The sequence below is a fragment of the Sebastes fasciatus genome, chromosome 8, assembly GCF_043250625.1.
Source record: "Sebastes fasciatus isolate fSebFas1 chromosome 8, fSebFas1.pri, whole genome shotgun sequence".
NCBI classification, from domain to species: Eukaryota; Metazoa; Chordata; class Actinopteri; order Perciformes; family Sebastidae; genus Sebastes; species Sebastes fasciatus.
In genome coordinates this window covers 22,201,303-22,220,878 of record NC_133802.1, presented here as the reverse complement: position 1 = coordinate 22,220,878, position 19,576 = coordinate 22,201,303, and the positions used below count along the sequence as shown (strand labels likewise).

General features: G+C 37.7%; 2 protein-coding genes across 3 annotated transcripts in view; both read left to right on the top strand.

The window, feature by feature from the left end:
* The window catches only part of rbms2b (RNA binding motif, single stranded interacting protein 2b), a 212,966-nt gene that overhangs the window by 182,136 nt on the left and 11,254 nt on the right, over window positions 1-19,576 (top strand). The window lies entirely within an intron of this gene.
* Window positions 4,522-12,411, top strand: hoxc12a (homeobox C12a). 2 transcript variants are annotated; one of them, XM_074644343.1, is made up of 3 exons: window positions 4,522-8,891; window positions 10,060-10,312; window positions 10,473-12,411. In XM_074644343.1, the coding sequence occupies exons 1-2, from the start codon at window positions 8,258-8,260 to the stop codon at window positions 10,296-10,298; spliced, it is 873 nt and encodes a 290-aa protein (XP_074500444.1). In that variant the 5' UTR covers window positions 4,522-8,257; the 3' UTR covers window positions 10,299-10,312; window positions 10,473-12,411. The 2 variants fall into 2 exon arrangements, with proteins under 2 accessions (XP_074500444.1, XP_074500443.1); XM_074644342.1 differs by having other exon boundaries at window positions 4,535-8,891; window positions 10,060-12,411.

The following is a 19,576-nucleotide window of genomic DNA, read 5'->3' as shown; positions in this document are numbered from 1 at the left end:
CCGCTGTCGTCTTTCCTCTCCATAACATCAGGAGGAGGATTTAATGTTGCAGAGTGCTTGATTAAGACTTATTGGGCATCCTGTTGTTGTTAATGGCGATGGGAGATGATACAGTGACTATACGCACGGTTGGTGAGCAGCAAGGCGCGTTTTCTCACACTGGAAAATACAAAATGAATCATGATGTTTAGACTCATTTCTATACCAGCTAGAAATATTATATTAAGACTTCACTGTTAAGAATTTCCCGTAAAATTACAGTAAAGAACTGGCAGCAGGGTTGCCTTTATGTTACTGTAAAATTAACATTATTATACTGTCGCTGAAATTTACAGCTTTGTACTGTTAATGAAAAAAACAGTTTTTTTTTTTTATTAATTTCACAGTATTTTACAGTTAATTTACTGTTTAAAGATATAATATATAGCTGTTTTTCCATCTTTCTTTTACATTATCTTACTGATTTGTTTTAATGCACTATTTAGGTTGTAGTTTTTACATACATTTTAATAAACATAATTTTTTTGCCTAGATGAATAGACTTAGCAGGTTACAGACATGGGAATAGTCACATTAAATACAATTAAATGCACTTGTTAGTGGAAAAAGGCTATAATAGACTTGTTGACACTTTTCCCAAAAATGTGTGTCTATAGCTGGCTACAAGCACAGAATGCAAACCAAAACAAAATGTGAGTTAAGAACAGAGCTAATTCACTGATTTTACAATCATGTACAATGTACAAGCCTCACATGTGCAGATCAGGTCCCAGAATTAAAAAAATACTGCATGAAACTGTTACTGATGATACTTTAGACAGTTGATCAGCAGTAAAGTGCTGTTTTTTAAGAATGCATTATAGTTCAGTTAACAAACGGCCTATGAGCATAATTTAACAGGTTTTCTTTTGTATTAACAGTAAAGCACTGTTTTAAGCAATAACAGGTTAATACTGTTGAAATCCTGCTGTAAATTAACAGTAGTTGTTTACAGTGTTGATCTTTCAAATGGATCCGTTTAGAGAAACCCAGTCGGTGCGTAAGAGAAACTCACGCACTGTATGTCCAAATCCTCTCCAACTCCAACCGCATCTTTAATCAAAGTGAATGCCAAAGATGTTTTACCTGTTACTTGGCACAAGTTTATTTCCAGAATCATCGCAAACGGGCCGAAAGCCAATTAAGAGCAATTAATTCCTCAGCTCTCACAGAAACATTCACTGGATGACATCCTATTGTTATTGTCAGACATTTTCATTTTCACAGGTACAAATTAGTCATTGTTGTTGAACATTATTATTATCTGCACCCTGTAAGAGTTCCAACGAGTACTTTTCCGTCACCGTCTAGTGTATTTAAGGCCACACTAGCTATATTTTGCTCATTATGCTTTCTATATAAGATAATAAATATACATGCGTAAATGCGTAAAATGGCAAAGCATATGCGTAAATGTACTTTTTCCCAGCACATCGTTTATTGCATAGTGTTGCAGCCTCACACGTATTTTGATTTAAGTTATAGACCTGCTGTAACACTCTGTTTTAGTATGTAAAAACAGGTGAGTTTCGCATTGAACTTGAAGATGCATTTGATTCTGTCACCTCTATGAACTCCTTATTGTATTAATCTAAACACATATTAATGGTTATAATACACGTGCGCTCTGCGCGTACAGTGGGCGCGAAAATCTGTCCGCATTGCAGTCAGTCTCTATAGTTTTGTTTAAAGATTAGCCTATATATATATATATATATATATATTTATTTAAAGATTACATATGTATCGATGCGTAAAGTTTTTACATGCGGCCAGTGTTATCAAGCATAAAGCGTCTTAATGTCTCATAGCATAGAGATAGTTAGACTTCTTCAGTTATAGTTATGAAAGTGGAATTTAATAATGATTGTTCTGAAAATAATCAAAGTTCAAGGTAGTTTACTTTAACATACTCAAGACTATCTCAAGTTTGTAATTTTAGTTTTTATTCAGAATAAACATAAACGCAGACCTTTATATGTTAGAATAAACGAAAATAAATAAATACAGCCTCTGTCTTTTTTCTTTAATCTAAATAATTCACGTGAGGCCTGAATATTTTTGCATAATACGTCTAATGTTGTAGCTATTCCCGAAAACATCACATCCACAATGTAGTCAGTGTGCTGGTGTTTTAGTACTTTAATGTCTCTATATAGGCGACTCTTTGGCTGGACTCATGGTCACTTTTTCCAGCTCTTCTTCAGATCTTTTTGAGGTTGTTGATTACAATCCAAGCCGTCACACTTGAGAAGTTTTGTTGTTTGTCTGCTTTCCGGATTTTCAATCCTTGTGGAAAGTTCTGTGTCTCCAGCTTTTTTACCCTTGACCATGACTATGCCGTCACTTTGACCTTGACATCACAGCAGATTGTGAATAATAAATAAGGGGGCTGGACACCAATGCTGGCGGTTTGTTTGTAGGCAAACAAGGTGTTATTTCCCTGTCTAGACAGTTAATGACATGCCATAAATGCATAAAAAACGGGAAGTGTAGCGATATCCTCTGACCTGCATTTCGGACCATCTCTGCAGAGCTTTTGCACTAACATTTGGGCTTCTTTTGTGTTTTGCAGAAGTCCAGTAAAAGTAGCTGCTGTTGCCCATGAACTCTGGACCCACCAATGGTTTCATGCAATCACCATGAGGTGTGTGTGTTATTGACCACGACAGACAGGTAGGACTTTTTGACGTCTCACACCAACACCAGTAATCCGCAGCAAGCAGCCATACTGTCTACACAGCGAGAGGAAGTGATAATACGACGTCGCCCACAATATAACGATTAAAGGTATGGCCGTTTTCTTCCTACTATGGCAGCAGGACCTACGTGCACTTTGTTTTATGACTGTTTAGCTCACAACAAACGCTGAAATACAAAACTAACTTAAAGAAATATGATGGATAATATTTCTACTTCATTTTTTTCAAATTATTAAGTAAAGGACAGCGGCGATGAAGTTGAGAGAAAAATAGGCCTGCTTTAAATATAGTTTATATATTTAAACATTTAATATTTAAGAACATTATAGCAGAAATTATAATTTTGTCAAAGTTGTCTAGCAGTATATTACATTTCTCAAACAACATAATGTAATCAAACTATAGCAGAATATGCAATACATTTTTTTTTCAATGACAATTTTTCTTTAAAATGTACATGAATATTTAATTGTAATTTAAAGTTTATTTCTAAATAATACATTTCAACAATGGATAACTACAGAAATGTCCATATACGCATATTTAAAATAGTTTTAATTGTAGAAGAAAGTTTATTTTTTTAAAGTTTTTATAGTTGTAAATCTGGAATTATGTTCACTGCAATATACACAAGTTTATTTATTTTTTTGTTTAAATTGTAACCTAAAATAATGAAGTAGCAAACACGCCCGGGATTAACACTTACTATGCCTAACAAAGGACGACTCAGAATAAACTCACTAAAGCAGACAGCATCTTCTCAAATAATTGAAATTAACAAATAGATACACATAACTTAATGTTTGTAAACGCTGTGCACCCTCACCAGTTGCTGATTTTATCTTAAAAATGTATAAAAAGTTGCATTGCATTTGGTTGTGTGTGTGTGTGTGTGTGTGAGTGAGAGACTGTGTGAGTGGAGGCTGCAGGCTGCAGGCCGCTGTCAGCAGACACATGAGACAGGGGGCTGATAACCTCTGGTGGTGACCAGAGGAAAATATCAGGAAGTGCTGCAACTGTCTCTAATTTGGGGATATTTGTTAATACAATTAATTTGCTGTTTCATTGTTATGACTCATTTGGCTTAGTGTTGGTGCTTTTTTTCCACTGCTTTTGACAGTATTTATGAAATATGAAAGTTGACAATTCGTGTCACTTTGATGCAAAAGTTTTTCTAACTGTTAAAGATCTGCTATATAGTGAATGGTGCAACAAATACAGAAAGTTACATCTGAATCCTCGCTGGTCCTAATCGTTGTCATGTGTTTTTGTTATGTGATTGCTTAATTTAATATTAATAGAATCCAGTCATTTCTTTGTGATTTGATTCGGTCAGATGTTGGATTATATACGATTATGTGGAAATCACATGTCTGAGCATAAAACAACAAAGATAACACGAATTTCAACTTTCAGTTTTTGATTTATTTATGTATTTATTCTTCTTTTGATGCCTCATATGATATACGGCTATAACAATATATATTCCACACGTTTGACAGCGGTGTTGTTTGAAGAGACAAATTGTGTTAAAGCGTTTTAATTTTTTTTTATCCCATCTGACTGACAACATGAGCCAAGTTTGTTTTGAAAATTCACAATTTATTGATCATAAACACACACTCCTAGTGGATGAGCAGACTACATTTAATATCTTCCTGATCACGCACACACACACGCGCGCTCACACACTCACACACACACACACACACACACACACACACGCACACACACACACACACACACACACACACACACGCACACACACACATGAAAGTTGGTCTAAAATTGCAAATGAAAATAATTTAAAAAAAACTCTATATAGTAAATTAAATAGTTCATATTTGAGCAAACACCTTGTGGCAAATTATAGCGTTATGACATTATACAAAATTACCGTCAAGTTCAAATATATCAGATGACGCAATAGCTTTACTATAATGTTTAATTTGCATATATGTACATAGGAATTATTCATACTTGATGACTAATAATGTGTGTTATATTTTTATGGAGACTTTTGTAATTTGATTTAATTTCCAGATGGATATCCTTAAACATTTTGAACTAATAGAATATATATATTTTTAAGCTTTAGTCAGAGAGTTTGATGTAGTGAAGCTGCATGAAATATATATTATAATATTGTAAACAAATGAAAAACATCAGCCAAAGCTTTCAACTAAACATTCCCACTTTTTGTAGCTTCTTTAAGCTTCCCTTGGTGGTTTGTTTCCCCTTGAGGGAAGCTTTAAAAGGGTTGCATATGGCTTTACTATAATGTTTAATTTGCATATATGTACATTGGAATTATTCATACTTGAGGACTAATATTGTGTGTTATATTTTTATGGAGACTTTGGTAATTTGATTTAATTTCCAGATGGATACCTTTAAACATTTTGAACTAATAGAATACATATTTTTTAAGCTTTAGTCAGAGAGTTTGATGTAGTGAAGCTGCATGAAATATTGTATATTGTAATCAAATGGAAAAACATCAGCCAAAGCTTTCAAACTTAACATTCCCACTTTTGGTGGCTTCTTTAGGCGTCCCTTTGTTTCCCCTTGAGGGAAGCTTTAAAAGGGTTGCATATGGCTTTACTATAATGTTTAATTTGCATAATTATTCATACTTGATGACTAATATTGTGTGTTATATTTTTATGGAGACTTTGTTAATTTGATTTAATTTCCAGATGGATATCCTTTCCAACATTTTGAACTAATAGAATACATAATATTTAAGCTTGAGTAAGAGAGTTTGAGGTAGTGAAGCTGCATGGAAATTATTGTAAACAAATGAAAAACATCAGCCAAAGCTTTCATCTAAACATTCCCACTTTTTGTGGCTTCTCTAGGCTTCCCTTGGTGGTTTGTTTCCCCTTGAAGGAAGCTTTAAAAAGGGTTGCACAAGGCTATAACTGTGGCAACCTGCCTGCAGAGAATCAAAGAGAGAAAAGAGGAAGAAAGGCCCTTTGTTGAGGCTATTGCCCTGTCTGGACAGGACCCGTGGATTCCAGGAGGGTAATTTCAATATCGAGCAGACAGTGTACTAGACAGTGACCTTGACAGTGCTATATGCTCGGTTTCTTTTCTTTAAACAGCTGATTTTGCTAAAAGAGAGCACACAAGACCTGTATCACGGATCACACACATGACATCATCGCTATAGCTGAGCTACAGATGCACTGAGCAGACTGTTTTGAAATGCGGATCTGTTGTGGAGCACTGGATCGGAGGCGTGGAGAGAGAGAGACGAGGTTCAAGGAGGCGCAACACATGGCCTCTTTTCTCCGAGGTAAAGTGGCGATTTAAGACGGCACTGTCTGGATGAGCATTTGGGCCATTTTTGTTGTCAACATCACACTGTTTTGCGTTTTGGTTTGCTGCGCAGTGATACCAAGACGCCCCATTACTCCTCCATAAGACTATCATATTGGATTGGTGTTGTGTGTTGCATTGCGAGACGCACTAACTAGATGCAAGAATGTGCAATGATGGGAGATGCAGTGAGACAGGGATCTCTGCGAGCTTCTCCAGTTTAAACATTTGATATTTGTCTTTCTATTTAAGGCTAGAGCCATGCAGGCCCTGTCTGTGCCTTTGGGTTAGATAGGATATATGGTCCCAAGTGACGCATGGCTATCAAATATCGGCTGAGTTGCAAATCGTTCCCAAACCAAATGTTTAAATGAATGTTCTCACATAACACTTCCTTGCAGTATTTGTAGCACGCAACCAGCAAGCCAGTTTTGCACGCATGTGCAAAAAACAGTTTGCAACTAACTCGTAATATGAATTATTAATTCATGAAATCTTAATTTTTTATTATTTGGACTGTTATTAATTATTTTATGTTCAAGGGGGTTTTAAGGAAAGATGATATGTTGCTTTTTAAATCAGCTGCGCATCTCTTGTGAATATATTCACATTATTTTTATGACTCGAGCTGTTAGCCTTCACTTTAAGCTGCCACATGTTAAAAGGCTGTTTATTTCTATTTTATTGATTCTAAATTTCTATTTCTTTTATTTCATTTTAAATGGTAGTATTTGAGTTCAATATCAAGTTCAACCCACCGTGACTGTGCGTCGTGAACTTGAGTGGATTGACGGCGACGTACTTGTGTGTGTGCGTGTTTATATTTAGGCATTGATGAGTCAAACTTTTTCTCCTTGTAGTCAGACTGTTTTTTTTTTTTTGAATTGCCATAATTGAGACATAAGCAGCTCCCCATACTGCTGAGTTATGAAAACTTTTGAGATCCATAAATTGATTTCCTTATATGTGGTGGTGGAGAGGAGGAGCGGTGGTAAATTATGAATTTATAAAGGGAAAGAGGGATTAGCAAAATAGTTGCTGGACTTATATAACATAATATAGAAAGCTATAAACGATTGGGAGGTGTTCCTAGATTTATTTTTCAATAAATGAGTCTGTATACCCGAGGGAGGAATGCAAAAGGCACAGTTATAAGTATATGTCTGAGGATTGACCACATTATAAATTCTTACGCCAGCTGTTTGCAGTGAATCCTTTTTTGCACATCATGGCGAAGTTTTCTGCAGAAAAAAAGTGCCCTGTGGTGAATCCCTAAAAAGTTTTTTTTTGGTTAAAACACCCCTTTTTTATTTTATCAGAGCAGAGGCATGACTACAGTATCACATATTTGTTCAGTGTCTTCATCGCTGCATCTACAAATCAACTAATTAGCGAAGATATAAAGCAGAGAGACCGTCGACTTGATTGAATCAGTTAAGTGCCCTCTGATATCTTGTAAAATTCATATAAAAGAATTGTGAGAGGTATAACAATCCCACCAGAGTTTGGCTGTGAACGTTTATTGGAAGGTATCTGTTAAAGTTGTTCATGTGAGGTGTACTAGGGAATATTATGTGAAATATACCCTCTTAAAGTAACCTTGTAGAATATCGTTCTCCTTTTTTACTGAGCCAGTGGCTTCAACCTGCTGACCCTGTTACTGTAAATATGAGTAGAGTGCGGCAATGAGCATCAGTCTTTTCTTAAAACAAGCTTGTAAAATTGGGACATCACAGCTTTTATATGACATGGAATTCAACTATAATTTTGCTAGAAAACAAGATGTCATACTGCACCCCTTCTCCTTTCAAAGAAAAATAGTTTTCATAAGAAATTGCATTTTAAAAACTTTTGCCAGCTTATAAAAGATATTAAACGAGGCCATGGACAGTTCTCCCTGGGTGTAAAAGGAGAGGTCCTTTTGGACTGACTCAAGTGAAGGAAAAACAAGATTCTACATTTTTAATAAAAAGCTTTATAGTATTTTTAAAGCGCATATAAACCTCTAATACAGAAGTTAATGTTTTGTTTTGTCTGAGAATGGACCAGAGTGGGTGGTACCATGTGTATAGCAAGAAGTTGAGCCATGTGCCACGTGGTTTGGGTGCTGACCAATCAGGAGCCCCTCCAGGTTTAACTATGTTAAATGTCAGATTGCAATAAACTAGAAGCTGTTGGTCGGGCCCGCGGAAATGGGCGAGCATAATCTCCTTAATCCAGGGTTTGTGGGACCTTTGGTAAACATCCACACTGGAGACACATTTTACTTTCCGAATTTCCGAGCCTCAGGGGGACAACTGGCGGGGCTACCGTCGCTCTCCTACCCGAGAAGGGACAATGTTTGCTCCCTCCCGTGGAACCCATCGGAGCCGTGCAATGGATACTCTCAATCCTACTTTAGCAGCCCCGTGTCTATTAACCCTTCTTCTTTCAATCGCTCGTGTGAAATCAGCAGACCAGAAGAGGGCAAATGTTATTATAACAACAACAACAACGGGAATAATAGGGAGACCTGCTCAGGTGGTGGTGGTGGAAGCAGTGGAAGCAGCAGCAGCCTCAAACGTGAGGACAGGGGGGTGAGAGACACATCATCATTAATAGCATCTGACCACGGGATGCACAGTGGACTTGGCAGCACAGCAGCCTTCCCCAAATACGATTATGGAACCGAGCAGCTCACGCAACAAGACCCGCCATCCTGTCAATCGATGGAGTCCGACTCCAGCTCCTCTCTGCTCAACGAGAACAGCAGCAAGCCTCCATCCAGCGACGCACAGACTCTGGTGTCACCGGGAAGCCATGCAAGCAACATAGCCATAGGAGGAGGTGGGTGCATGTTCTTCTTTTTCTTCTATCTTCTTCTTCACATTATTAATTATAAGAGACTTGCACATAGCGTGCACTTGCGGTATTACACTGTCGTTAGAAGCTCGTTATCTTGATGCACAATTTGCAGACCTGCGTGGATTATAGCCTGCAGGGTTACTTGCGTGGTGCGCAAACGCCCGCTAGGGGTTGCCCTAAAATGCCTCACCATGTGGTTGTGTACAGTTACAGATAAACCTCACCAAAAACCATAATGCCCACACCACCAGCTTCTGAATAAATGATCATCAACATCTTAAAAAGCTGTGATCCGGTGCACTGTTTGGTTGTATTGTTACACTTTTGTGTACAAATTAGCGCAGTGATTTAAAGATGAGGCTCGCTTTGGTTGACTGCATTGAATAGAGAGAGTTTTTTCTCTTTTAATGACTCGTAAAACCGAATTAATATCTGTCGCTGTGTACTCAAGAGTCATTTAATATGCTCCGAAACTCGCAAATAAGTAGGGGTATTTTGCAAGCACTGCTTAATTATCGCGTTAATGCTACTTTAACTGCAACAATAAAACTTCCCTGTGACACAAGCCGCTGTATACTGGTGGTCTCTAGACTATAGAGATGAGGGTTGGGAGAAAAATACAATGTAAACACGTGTGATCAGAAAAATGCACACAATTATGCAGGTTTCTGGTGATCCTGATATTAGGATTTGAGATGAGCTATGTGCCCCATAGCAGAGACCAAAACAAATCTGGCTCTGTGTGTGTGTGTGTGTGTGTGTGTGTGTGTGTGTGTGTGTGTGTGTGGAGGAAGTGAAAGCTTCCAGGGGCGCCAGTTCTCTGAATCCTAATATCATCTGGGATCTTTTACACAACACAGACATCTTCTCCAGATAGGACTGTCTTTATTTGCAGACATTTTTAGGAATTGCTTTATCATTATAATGTAATTTGACTGTCTCTGATCGCTCTCCAGCTTTACTGTTCAAACGAATGTTAAATTCACTTATAGCCCCACAATAAAGCTATTAACCCAAGCTCCTCTTTGGACAACTGGGCTCCTCATAACCTTGGATGTGACCGTGATTTTGCAACTGTGGTGACTAATCCCCCTCCTCTTCCTCCTCCTCCTCCTCCTCCTCCTCCTCTTCCTCCCCTCCTCTCCTCCAGGTGCCCCGTGGTACCCGATGCACACCCGGACCAGAAAGAAGCGCAAACCCTACTCCAAACTCCAGCTGGCTGAGCTAGAAGGTGAATTCATGCTGAACGAGTTCATCACCAGACAGCGGCGGAGGGAGCTCTCCGACCGGCTGAACCTCAGCGACCAACAAGTGAAGATCTGGTTCCAGAACCGCAGGATGAAGAAGAAGAGACTCATGCTGAGGGAGCAAGCCTTGGCCTACTTTTAGAGATGCGGCAGAAGGTGAATCGATAGGCAGTAAAAGAAAAAAAAAAAAAAAAAGCCCAAGCCTTCTACGCTCCCTTAGGTCTTATTTCAATGCATGCACTCATCTAATCCATCTTTTACATTGCAGGCATTATTATTACAACATTTTCTCATTATTATTTTTTTTCTCCAAAAGGTGCGGGCAAAAACACGCCCAAAAACAAGACACTCCTGATCTCAATAGTCTACATGTCAGTGAGAGACTGCCTTCATGTTTGTGGTATAATCGCACAAAAAGCTGTGAGTGTGTTTTTTTTCTGTGTAGAGTGTGGGTTTTTACTGATTTCTCAAGAGAGAACAGCCACATTGTAAGCCACTGCGAAATATGCCCTCGTGGCAATGGCTCAGTTTTGGGGATGACACATAATGACAACATCCCATTTTGTGCCATTTTTTTTTTGTCAGAGAAAATGAGGATGGAGTGGGGCCCACTTGGTGAAAATTATAAAAAAAAAAAATAGGCCTAAAAATAGCAGTGAAGACAGACAGACAGACAGACAGACAGACAGACAGACAGACAGACAGACAGACAGACAGACAGACAGACAAACAGACAGACAGACAGACAGACAAGAGAAGAAGACTGACTTGGAACCGCATCCGCGCAATAATTTCTCTGGGGTTATGAACGGTTAAAGAAGAATCTCCCTCCCGGTTGCTCCATACATCCACAGCTATAGTTTGTTGTGTAAGAGGAGCGTCATTCTTATCTCCTTTCCATAGTTTTACGCCATGCTTTATGGTGGGCACGTTCACGGTCACGGACAGGAAGTCTGGGGAGTCTGGGAGTCTGCATGAGGAGAAGGAGGAATCTGCAATCCTTATCGATATCTTTATGACTGCGCATTGGAAGAAAAAAAAAAAAATTGCCATGACTTCTTTGTTCATGTGCTAACAAGTTCCTCAAGGTATTTTTTTTTTTTTACTTGTATTACCTTTCGACTTGTCTTAACAACAACAACAACAACCACAGAATCCTGCATGGGGTTGCATTTTCTTTTAGTTGAGTGAGATCACCGTTTGAATACGGGTTTTGAGCTGCTATTACGTCCAGATTGTTCCCGTTAATTATAGTGTTATTAAACAATAAACTCGCCAGGATCTGTAATGGAAAAATATTCACTAAGTACATTTTTTAAGGCCAACTTGGTTAAACAAGAGGGCCGCCTTAAGTTGCAACTTTGGAGAGGGAGGAGAGATACAGATGCGTTTATAGGCCTGAAAGAGCATTTTCTGAAACTTGGTGCTCATAATAAATAAAAATAAATATTGTAGTAATTTAGAAAAAGTTAATCATAGGCCTACGTGTGTCCCTTAATTCAGGGGAGAATGCAGTGCATCATCTGTCATGTATAACGAGTAAGCTATAGCAGTGAAATGTATTTGCAGCATGTTATTGATGTGAAATAGCTATAAGTCATGTTCTGCGGGCCACTTTTTTCTGTAGGGTGACTTTTTTAATACTTAGTTTTTTTCTGAACAAAAGCGAAACCACAACCTTAAACATTTTGACACAAACGTCTACAAAGAATGTATTATTATTATTATTATTATTATTATTAGTCTATTATTATTCGGATGGGAGGACGTTGGAGGGCCTATTTTAGGCCCACTAAATGTACTTGCTCTTTGCAACGTGCTCAGTGTTGTCCCTTCCCATCCCTTGTACTCGTGTATAACTTGAATTGAAATTACATATGTTACTTTTTTTGCATCCTGTTTGAGGATCCCTCGTCGCTATGTAATAGTGCGTTATGTTATTGATCGTCTTGTACAATATCGCATTCCATATATAGCCTATTTGTGGTTGTAAGGAGTGGAAATGTAGGCCTATTATATCATACTGCCAAGAGTGGATATAAAGAATTGGTATGCAACAAGTTTTTACCATCCATGCCATTTAAATAAAACCCTGTTTCAGTGTAATAGTTGTTTGTTATCGTTCTTTTTATTTCGTCCCTCATTGCATTCCCTTTCTTTTGCGCTTGTAAGGATTGCTAACGTTGTCTTGTAAAAGTAATACTGATATGAATGTATATGCGTAAGGTCTTCAATAAACAGAATATTGAAACGTTTATTGGTGTTACCTCAGTCTGTCATTAGGGTTGCCTCTCTGAATGCTTCTGCTTTTCTGAGTGCTGACTGGTGGGATTATTTTATTAGACGTGACCTGTAACACAGTTTAAAAATACATACATGTGTCCAGCGCAGTGAAATGAACATTAATGGGACATTTGGAAGTATTTGAGAGGGTGTTTTGTTGGCACATAATTGAACATGCTGTGAACTATAATCAATAGGAGCCCACACAGGTTGGCATTGTTTTATTGAGATGCAAAGGTGGGCTATAGGTAGATATCTTTCCATGCAAAATGGCGGCCAGATGCATATATATATGCTAAACCCCATCTTGCATTGAATATTATTTCTATTTTATTTACACAACACCTACATTAGCTTTAGGAAAAAAAAAATTGTCACTTTTTTTCTTGTGGATTCCCTTGAAGTTGAACCTAATCAATGTTACTGGTGTGCTACAAGCCTATAAGGACGCAGCTAAACACGCAATAGCTGTGTAAAGCAGTAATAGGGTTACACCCCAGTGCTCCATATAGTGGAGCCTCTTGGACTGTCTGTGCATCCAGTCTCTTCTGCTTTGCATTATAGGGATTCAAACACGTTATAATTACATAACAGGTTTTGAATCACTGCAGATCAGATAGAATGGCATACATCTTTTACAAAACGACACAGATTGTTGTATAATAAATGTTTTATCTAAAATCCACAAAGCTGGACAGGCTGTGCATCCAGTCTCTTCTGCTTTGCATTAGGGATTCAAACACGTTATAATTACATAACAGTTTTTTTGGATACATGCACTTGCAGATCAGATAGAATGGCATACATCTTTTACAAAACCACACAGATTGTTGTATAATAAATGTTTTATCTAAAAATCCACAAAGCTCTCCCTACTGGCAAAGGACGCGTAAAGCAATGCATGGAGGTTGTGCAGTGTTTTCCTATCAGCTAACTAAGCAAAGCATTAATGCGTTTGTTGTCCCATGTCTCTCAGTGAGGTGTCTGAGGAACTGTTGTGTTGTCTCAGTGTTTGAGATCAGATGTTGCTTTTTCAGTGAACTGTGAACGGGCTGCTCCTGCAAACCGGCCTGTCCATGAGGAAAAAAACACAAATACACACATGTAAGACAATCCTCTTGGTTGTGTATTAACTAATGGCTTGAACGTTTATCAATTAAGATATATTTTAAGATTCAGTGCGACATATATGGCTTGCAACTCTTCTATATCTCATAGTAGCTCTACTGTAGCGTTGCTGCCAGAAGCATATTTGTGCCTGTTTACCTTACTCCAAAACTCCACCTTCCCTACAAATACACTTCTTATATATTCATTAACATAATGCATATAATAGCTCTTTGTGTACTGTATATGCAGTGCATGTAAAGAATGAATATAGGCCTATTAATTTCCTCCATGAGAGGAAAAGGGCCGTCTGGACGCGCTGCTTGATCGTGCACAATGCGTCTGTTTGCGGATATATCAAAAATACTAATTATAAAAATGCTGCTTGCATTTGTAACTATTATGAACAAGTCATGGGATTAACTCAAATTGTTTGTGAATATACAATATCTTCTAGTTAAAATGAGACTAGATGTATAAATATATGGCACCTTGGTGGTTTTATGTTTAGGTAAAATGTCCTCAATGTACATTTTACGCATGTGATTAAAGGTGGTTTGAAGAATCATATTAGCTGAATGACCATCTAGAATTTAATTATGGATATCAGAGGAAGTAGTGGCATATTATTTTGAATAGTTTCCTCCATATAATAAGAGAAATACAGGCGTAATGTTTTGATATGCAGCCTTTTTACGCACCGACGACAACTTCATATGTCCGTGTATGTTTTAATCCAAGGAATACACAGTGCATTAGTTTGATGCATAGCATAACCAGCAAGTGTACCAAGTATTTGCTGCGACCAGATAATAACCGAGACTATGAAATAATACTGAGGGGATCTTAAATTGCGTGTATTGAATTTGATCATCCACAGGACATCATTCATAACAACTCCAATCTTTTTTTAGCCTATCAAACGCGCTGTTGACCATGAAAGGAGATAAAAACTAGTGTCTTATGTTTGTGTGTTGCCTTGTTAAATGGGTTAGATAGAGAATAATAGATGCAAAATGCACCATGACGCTCCTGACTGTCCTGCAGTACCTCAGCTATTATTTGTAAAAAAAAAAAAAAAAATCCTCAAGGTCAGTTATGTTGCAAATATTGTTTAAAAACATCAAAAGGCTTCAAGAAACCTTGTCTGTATGTATACGCGCTCTTGACATTTAAACATCAACAATTGTAATAACTTAATTAGGTTCAATTATTTATATTTGTAGTTTTATACGCCTTTGTGCTTGTAAAAAAACGCGCAGGACAATCTGGCGAAATGGAAAAGAGAGCGAGAGAGAATTGATATTTACCAGGATCCCCTAATTTGTGTGTATATATATACATTATAGTATATATATTATAGTAATTTAGCGTCCAGTTAACTGATTATTTGCACAATTTGTTAAAACAAATGTATTTTAACAAGGAGAAAATTAGTGTAAGCATCTAAGACATCGAGTAACATCGTGTTTGCTACACAGATGAAATGATGCAAACAGCAGTTTGTGCTTTTTACAGGCCAGTTATAGAGGAATCCTGTGTAAAACGGTGGAATTATTTGGCCTGTATAACATGGCAGGCTGCTCTTTGAACGGTGCCAAACGGATATCGAAACATGTAGTTTTAACTTGAACTTCAAACCAGACTTATCTGCTGATCTTTTCTCACGACTATTTCTGTGTATCCTATTCCTTCAGGTATTTTTTTCTTGTGACACACAATAAGCTCTCATTGTGCTGGAAATGTTTTTTTAAGAGCTTCCACGTCTAACAAACCACTAAACATTGGGGCTGCGTCTTTACCTGCCTTTTCCTTCTCACCAAAAGCTTAAAATGATCACTGCAGAACAGCTAATATTAGTTTTAACTTGTTTGCTTTTGTCGGCCTCTATTTACATCTAGTATAATTTGCAGGATATAGAAGGGAATTAAAAAGAAAACCTGAGAATAAAACCACTGCGGAGAACCTCAAGATGTTTTGGATTGTAAAACAGGGATGAAATCCTTGCAGGTCTTTTACAATAGGTCTTTCACTGCTCTTGAGCACTTTTGACTTTGAGACTGGCTAAATCTGTTTATGGCAGCCCGTCTCCTCATGTCCCTAAAGGTCAGTGAGCTTCACAGTGCCCTTCGCAGAGAACTTGTGTGGCATGTGGTCTGCCGTTTATGGTACGAAGACTGGCTAGAGAAATAGAAAGCAATGTTATTCCTAAAGTGTGTGTGTGTGTGTGTGTGTGTGTGTGGACGTGCGTGAGAGAGCGTGTGTGAGCGTCTCTGTGTGTTAATGTGATATAGAGAAAGAGAGGATAGCCTGAAATGCTTAACATGAAAGAGATCCATATCGTTTCACTCCTTTCAGAACTGCCATATATTGATTTTGACATGATTTGAAATGAGTTCTCTATGAGCTCCATTTTTCTGAAATGTACTGTCTTATCAATTTGTTTTTCCAATAGCATCGCACGTCAAACAGCCCCTTAATACACGAGGTGTGAAGGTTTCATTGCCTGCGTTTGGAATTGCCGGATTCCTCTCAGACCAGTTGTCCCTGCATGATGGAAAAGAAACAGCTTAGAATTGATTAAAAATTGATTGAGGGGGCGATTGCAAATCAGTGCGTTTTCATTTTTGTTGTTCCTGCTTTAGCCTGTTGTAGAATCATTGCCATTTTTCATTTTTGTATTTTTGAAATTGTGTGACAACAAAAAAATATGTATGGCATCAGCACCTGAATCGATATTTTTGCTCCATAATATTTACGCAGGTTATTTTAATCTCAGTTTTTCAATCGCATTTTCAACGTTTTTCAGCGAATAGGTTGTTTTCTCTCTCTTTCTCTCTTTTTTTTTTTTGCTGCCTTTAGGGTATTCTTCTTATAGTATTTTGGAGGTGGGCTCTCCTCTCTTCTACCAGGCCGACGCTGAAGGTCAAGTATGCAGCACAGAGCTGCACAACAGGCGGTGGCTGCTCACAGCTCTCACGATTTCATCATACAAGATGGAAAATTCAATGTCACCTGTTCATATTTGCCCCTGTATCAGTTCAGTGCACCTCCAGTGTAGCCTGTTCTGTCTACAAGAATATCAACTCGGTTTAATGTCGAGAAAAGCTTGAAAAACCTGCAGCTCAGACGGCAAAAGCAAACAGTATACCAAGTAATAGAGCAGGCATTTCAACGTTATCTGAGTGTGTAGCCTAAAGCTCCGAGCTTCTATTTTGGGTCGTCATACTGAACCATTCAAGGCTACTGCAGACTAAAATAATGCATTTTGACCCCAGGTGCATTTTCTAAATTCAGGTTGCATTCGCACTATTTGGAGATACAATAACAAATAAATGTTGTGCAATTTAAGGCACTTATTCCATTTGTTACCTGATTATCCCCCTGCATAAGCATTAAACATTTCTTATGACAAAAAAATTGGGTTACAACAGACAAGATTTGATCAAATTATGAAAACAATGCAATCAAGCGCGTCTAATGTCTGACAAAATGTGTATATAATTGCTGCACATACGCAAGTTATGTCAAAAATATGATCACATTTTTGTTTTTGTTATCATTTTGTAATAGTCACCAAACTAAGCATACCTGTAAGTCAACAAATTCCAAAACAAACCATTGCGTAATGGCTTGCAAGTCGTGCGTAATGTTGTGCCGTCTTGTGCGTAATTTCCGAAACCCTTGCAAAAACAGTTTAATTAGGATAGTTAGTCAACCTTGAATTGTTCTCAAACACTGGGCTTATTATCCCTGCTGCTTTTAAAAGGTAATTCAGATATTTTAGAAGATTAACTGTGCAGATAATAGAGGTCTAAAAATATCTTTTTGAATGTATCGGCATGTGACAGAGAGGCCATATAGCCTCAAGTACATTCTGCACATAAATGGTCTCTATTTTGATTTTTGTAGAGTGGTATTAACCGCGAAACTAAGAGAACCCTGTAGCAAAAATATCGGGCACTATTTTATTTTTATCTTATTTGTTGAAAGATAGATCCTTGTTTACTTGTCCCTCTGCTCAAAGAACTTCCAGGTTCATCTAAATAACACACAAGGAGCTGCAGCCACAGCAGTCACTATTGGGCGATTTCTTGCGATGTGAAATCATTTAATACTTCTAATAAAAAAAGTTAACACATTGTTGTGAAAGCTTTATGTCCTAGTGGTTGAAAGAGAAATGCACTCTGGAGATTGCTCTAAATGTAGGAGAGCAACACACACATCCTTATCTTGTAAGCTATTGTTGCCACCACAAACGCTTCACGCTAAGGTGCATTCACTGAGACCTCAGTAAAAAAAAACAAGGCTCTTTAGTGTTGCTTGAAACTGTTCGCAGCTCATACAGCCAAGTTTAACTGCCCGACTTACATCCAATTAAACTTATCTAGGCCATGAGGGGACAGTAATATGATTACACAGGCTTTCCCACATTTAGCCTTGACTTGAGCTAACAGCAGTTGTGCAGCAGTGTCTTTGGTGAACTGCGCCCATTGTGCGTGTGTCTGTGTTTGTGTGTGTGGTGTGAGAGGTTGTATCGTTTGGCACAGGATTTATCGACGCAGAGCCAAAACACACTGCAATATTTAGGAGCGCCATTTTTGAACTGAGAGTTCCTTAACAAGAGGGTGACACCTCGGTTAACCATTGTAATTATGGTGCTAGGTAGCAATGGCTTAAATTCCTCAGACACTAGTCGTAAAGTTAGAGGTCCAACAGTGATATTTAAGCAAAAGAATGGACAACTGTTTACAACACCTTTTTTTTGGAGCTCTCAGGAGAACATTTTTGACTATTTCTTAAGAGTAGTTTTGGACATATTTACAATATCGTTGCTCATAGTATGAGTCCTTATAAGATAGAATAAGTACACTGTTAAGAATTTCCCAGTAAAATAACTGCCTTTATGTTACTGTAAAATTAACATTATTATACTGTCGCTGAAACGTACAGCTTTTAACTCTTAATGAAAAATAAAGTTTGAACTTGATTAATTTCACAGTATTTCACAGTTAATTTACTGTTTAAAGATACATTATATAGTTGTTTTTCCACCTTTCTTTTACATTATCTTACTGATAATGCACTATTTAGGTTGTACTTTTTACATACATTTGAATAAAGATTATTTTTTGCCTAGATGAATAGACTTAGCAGGTTACAGACATAGGAATAGTCACACTAAATACAATTAAAGGCACTTGTTAGGAAAAAGGCTATAATAGACTTGTTGACACTTTTCCCAAAATGTGTGTCTATAGCTGGCTACAAGCACAGAATGCAAACCAGAACAACATGTGAGTGAAGAACAATAAAGCTAATTCACTGATTTTACAATCATGTACAATGTACAAGCCTCACATGTGCAGATCAGGTCCCAGAATTAAAAAAAAACTGCATGAAACTGTTACTGATGATACTTTAGACAGTTGATCAGCAGTAAAGTGTTGTTTTTTAAGAATGCATTATAGTTCAGTTAAAAAACGGCCTATGAGCGTCATTTAACAGGTTTTCTTTTGTATTAACAGTAAAACACTGTTTTTAGCAATAACAGGTTAATACTGTTGAAATCCTGCTGTAAAATAACAGAAATTGTTTACAGTGCAGGGGACTTATAAGTCAGATGCAGACCCTTTTTGCGTGCAAACTCTGCACACTTGGCCTGCTCATTTGGTGCAACCAAATCAAACTTTCCTGGGTCCTACTGCTAGCAGAATATGCGCTGCTGTGTGAGTCCATCCAGGGAAATTAACACATGGTAAACCTTATTTTTTTGACTGATGGTCTGAGCGCACCAAGGCGAGAATAACTAGTGTTTACACCCTCGGAAAGGCGGATATTGCCAAGTGATGGACGTTGACGGGTCATATTTTGTCACATTATGACAAACACTGCGACTTAAAACGCAGCCAGGAGCACTATTTCCCTTCCGTTTAAAACTCCTTAATTCCTCCTGTGTGTGCTGTGCAGTCTTTTTAAACTACTCCTTTTGCATTTTTTCAGTTTGTCTGGATTAGCTAGCCTTAACTT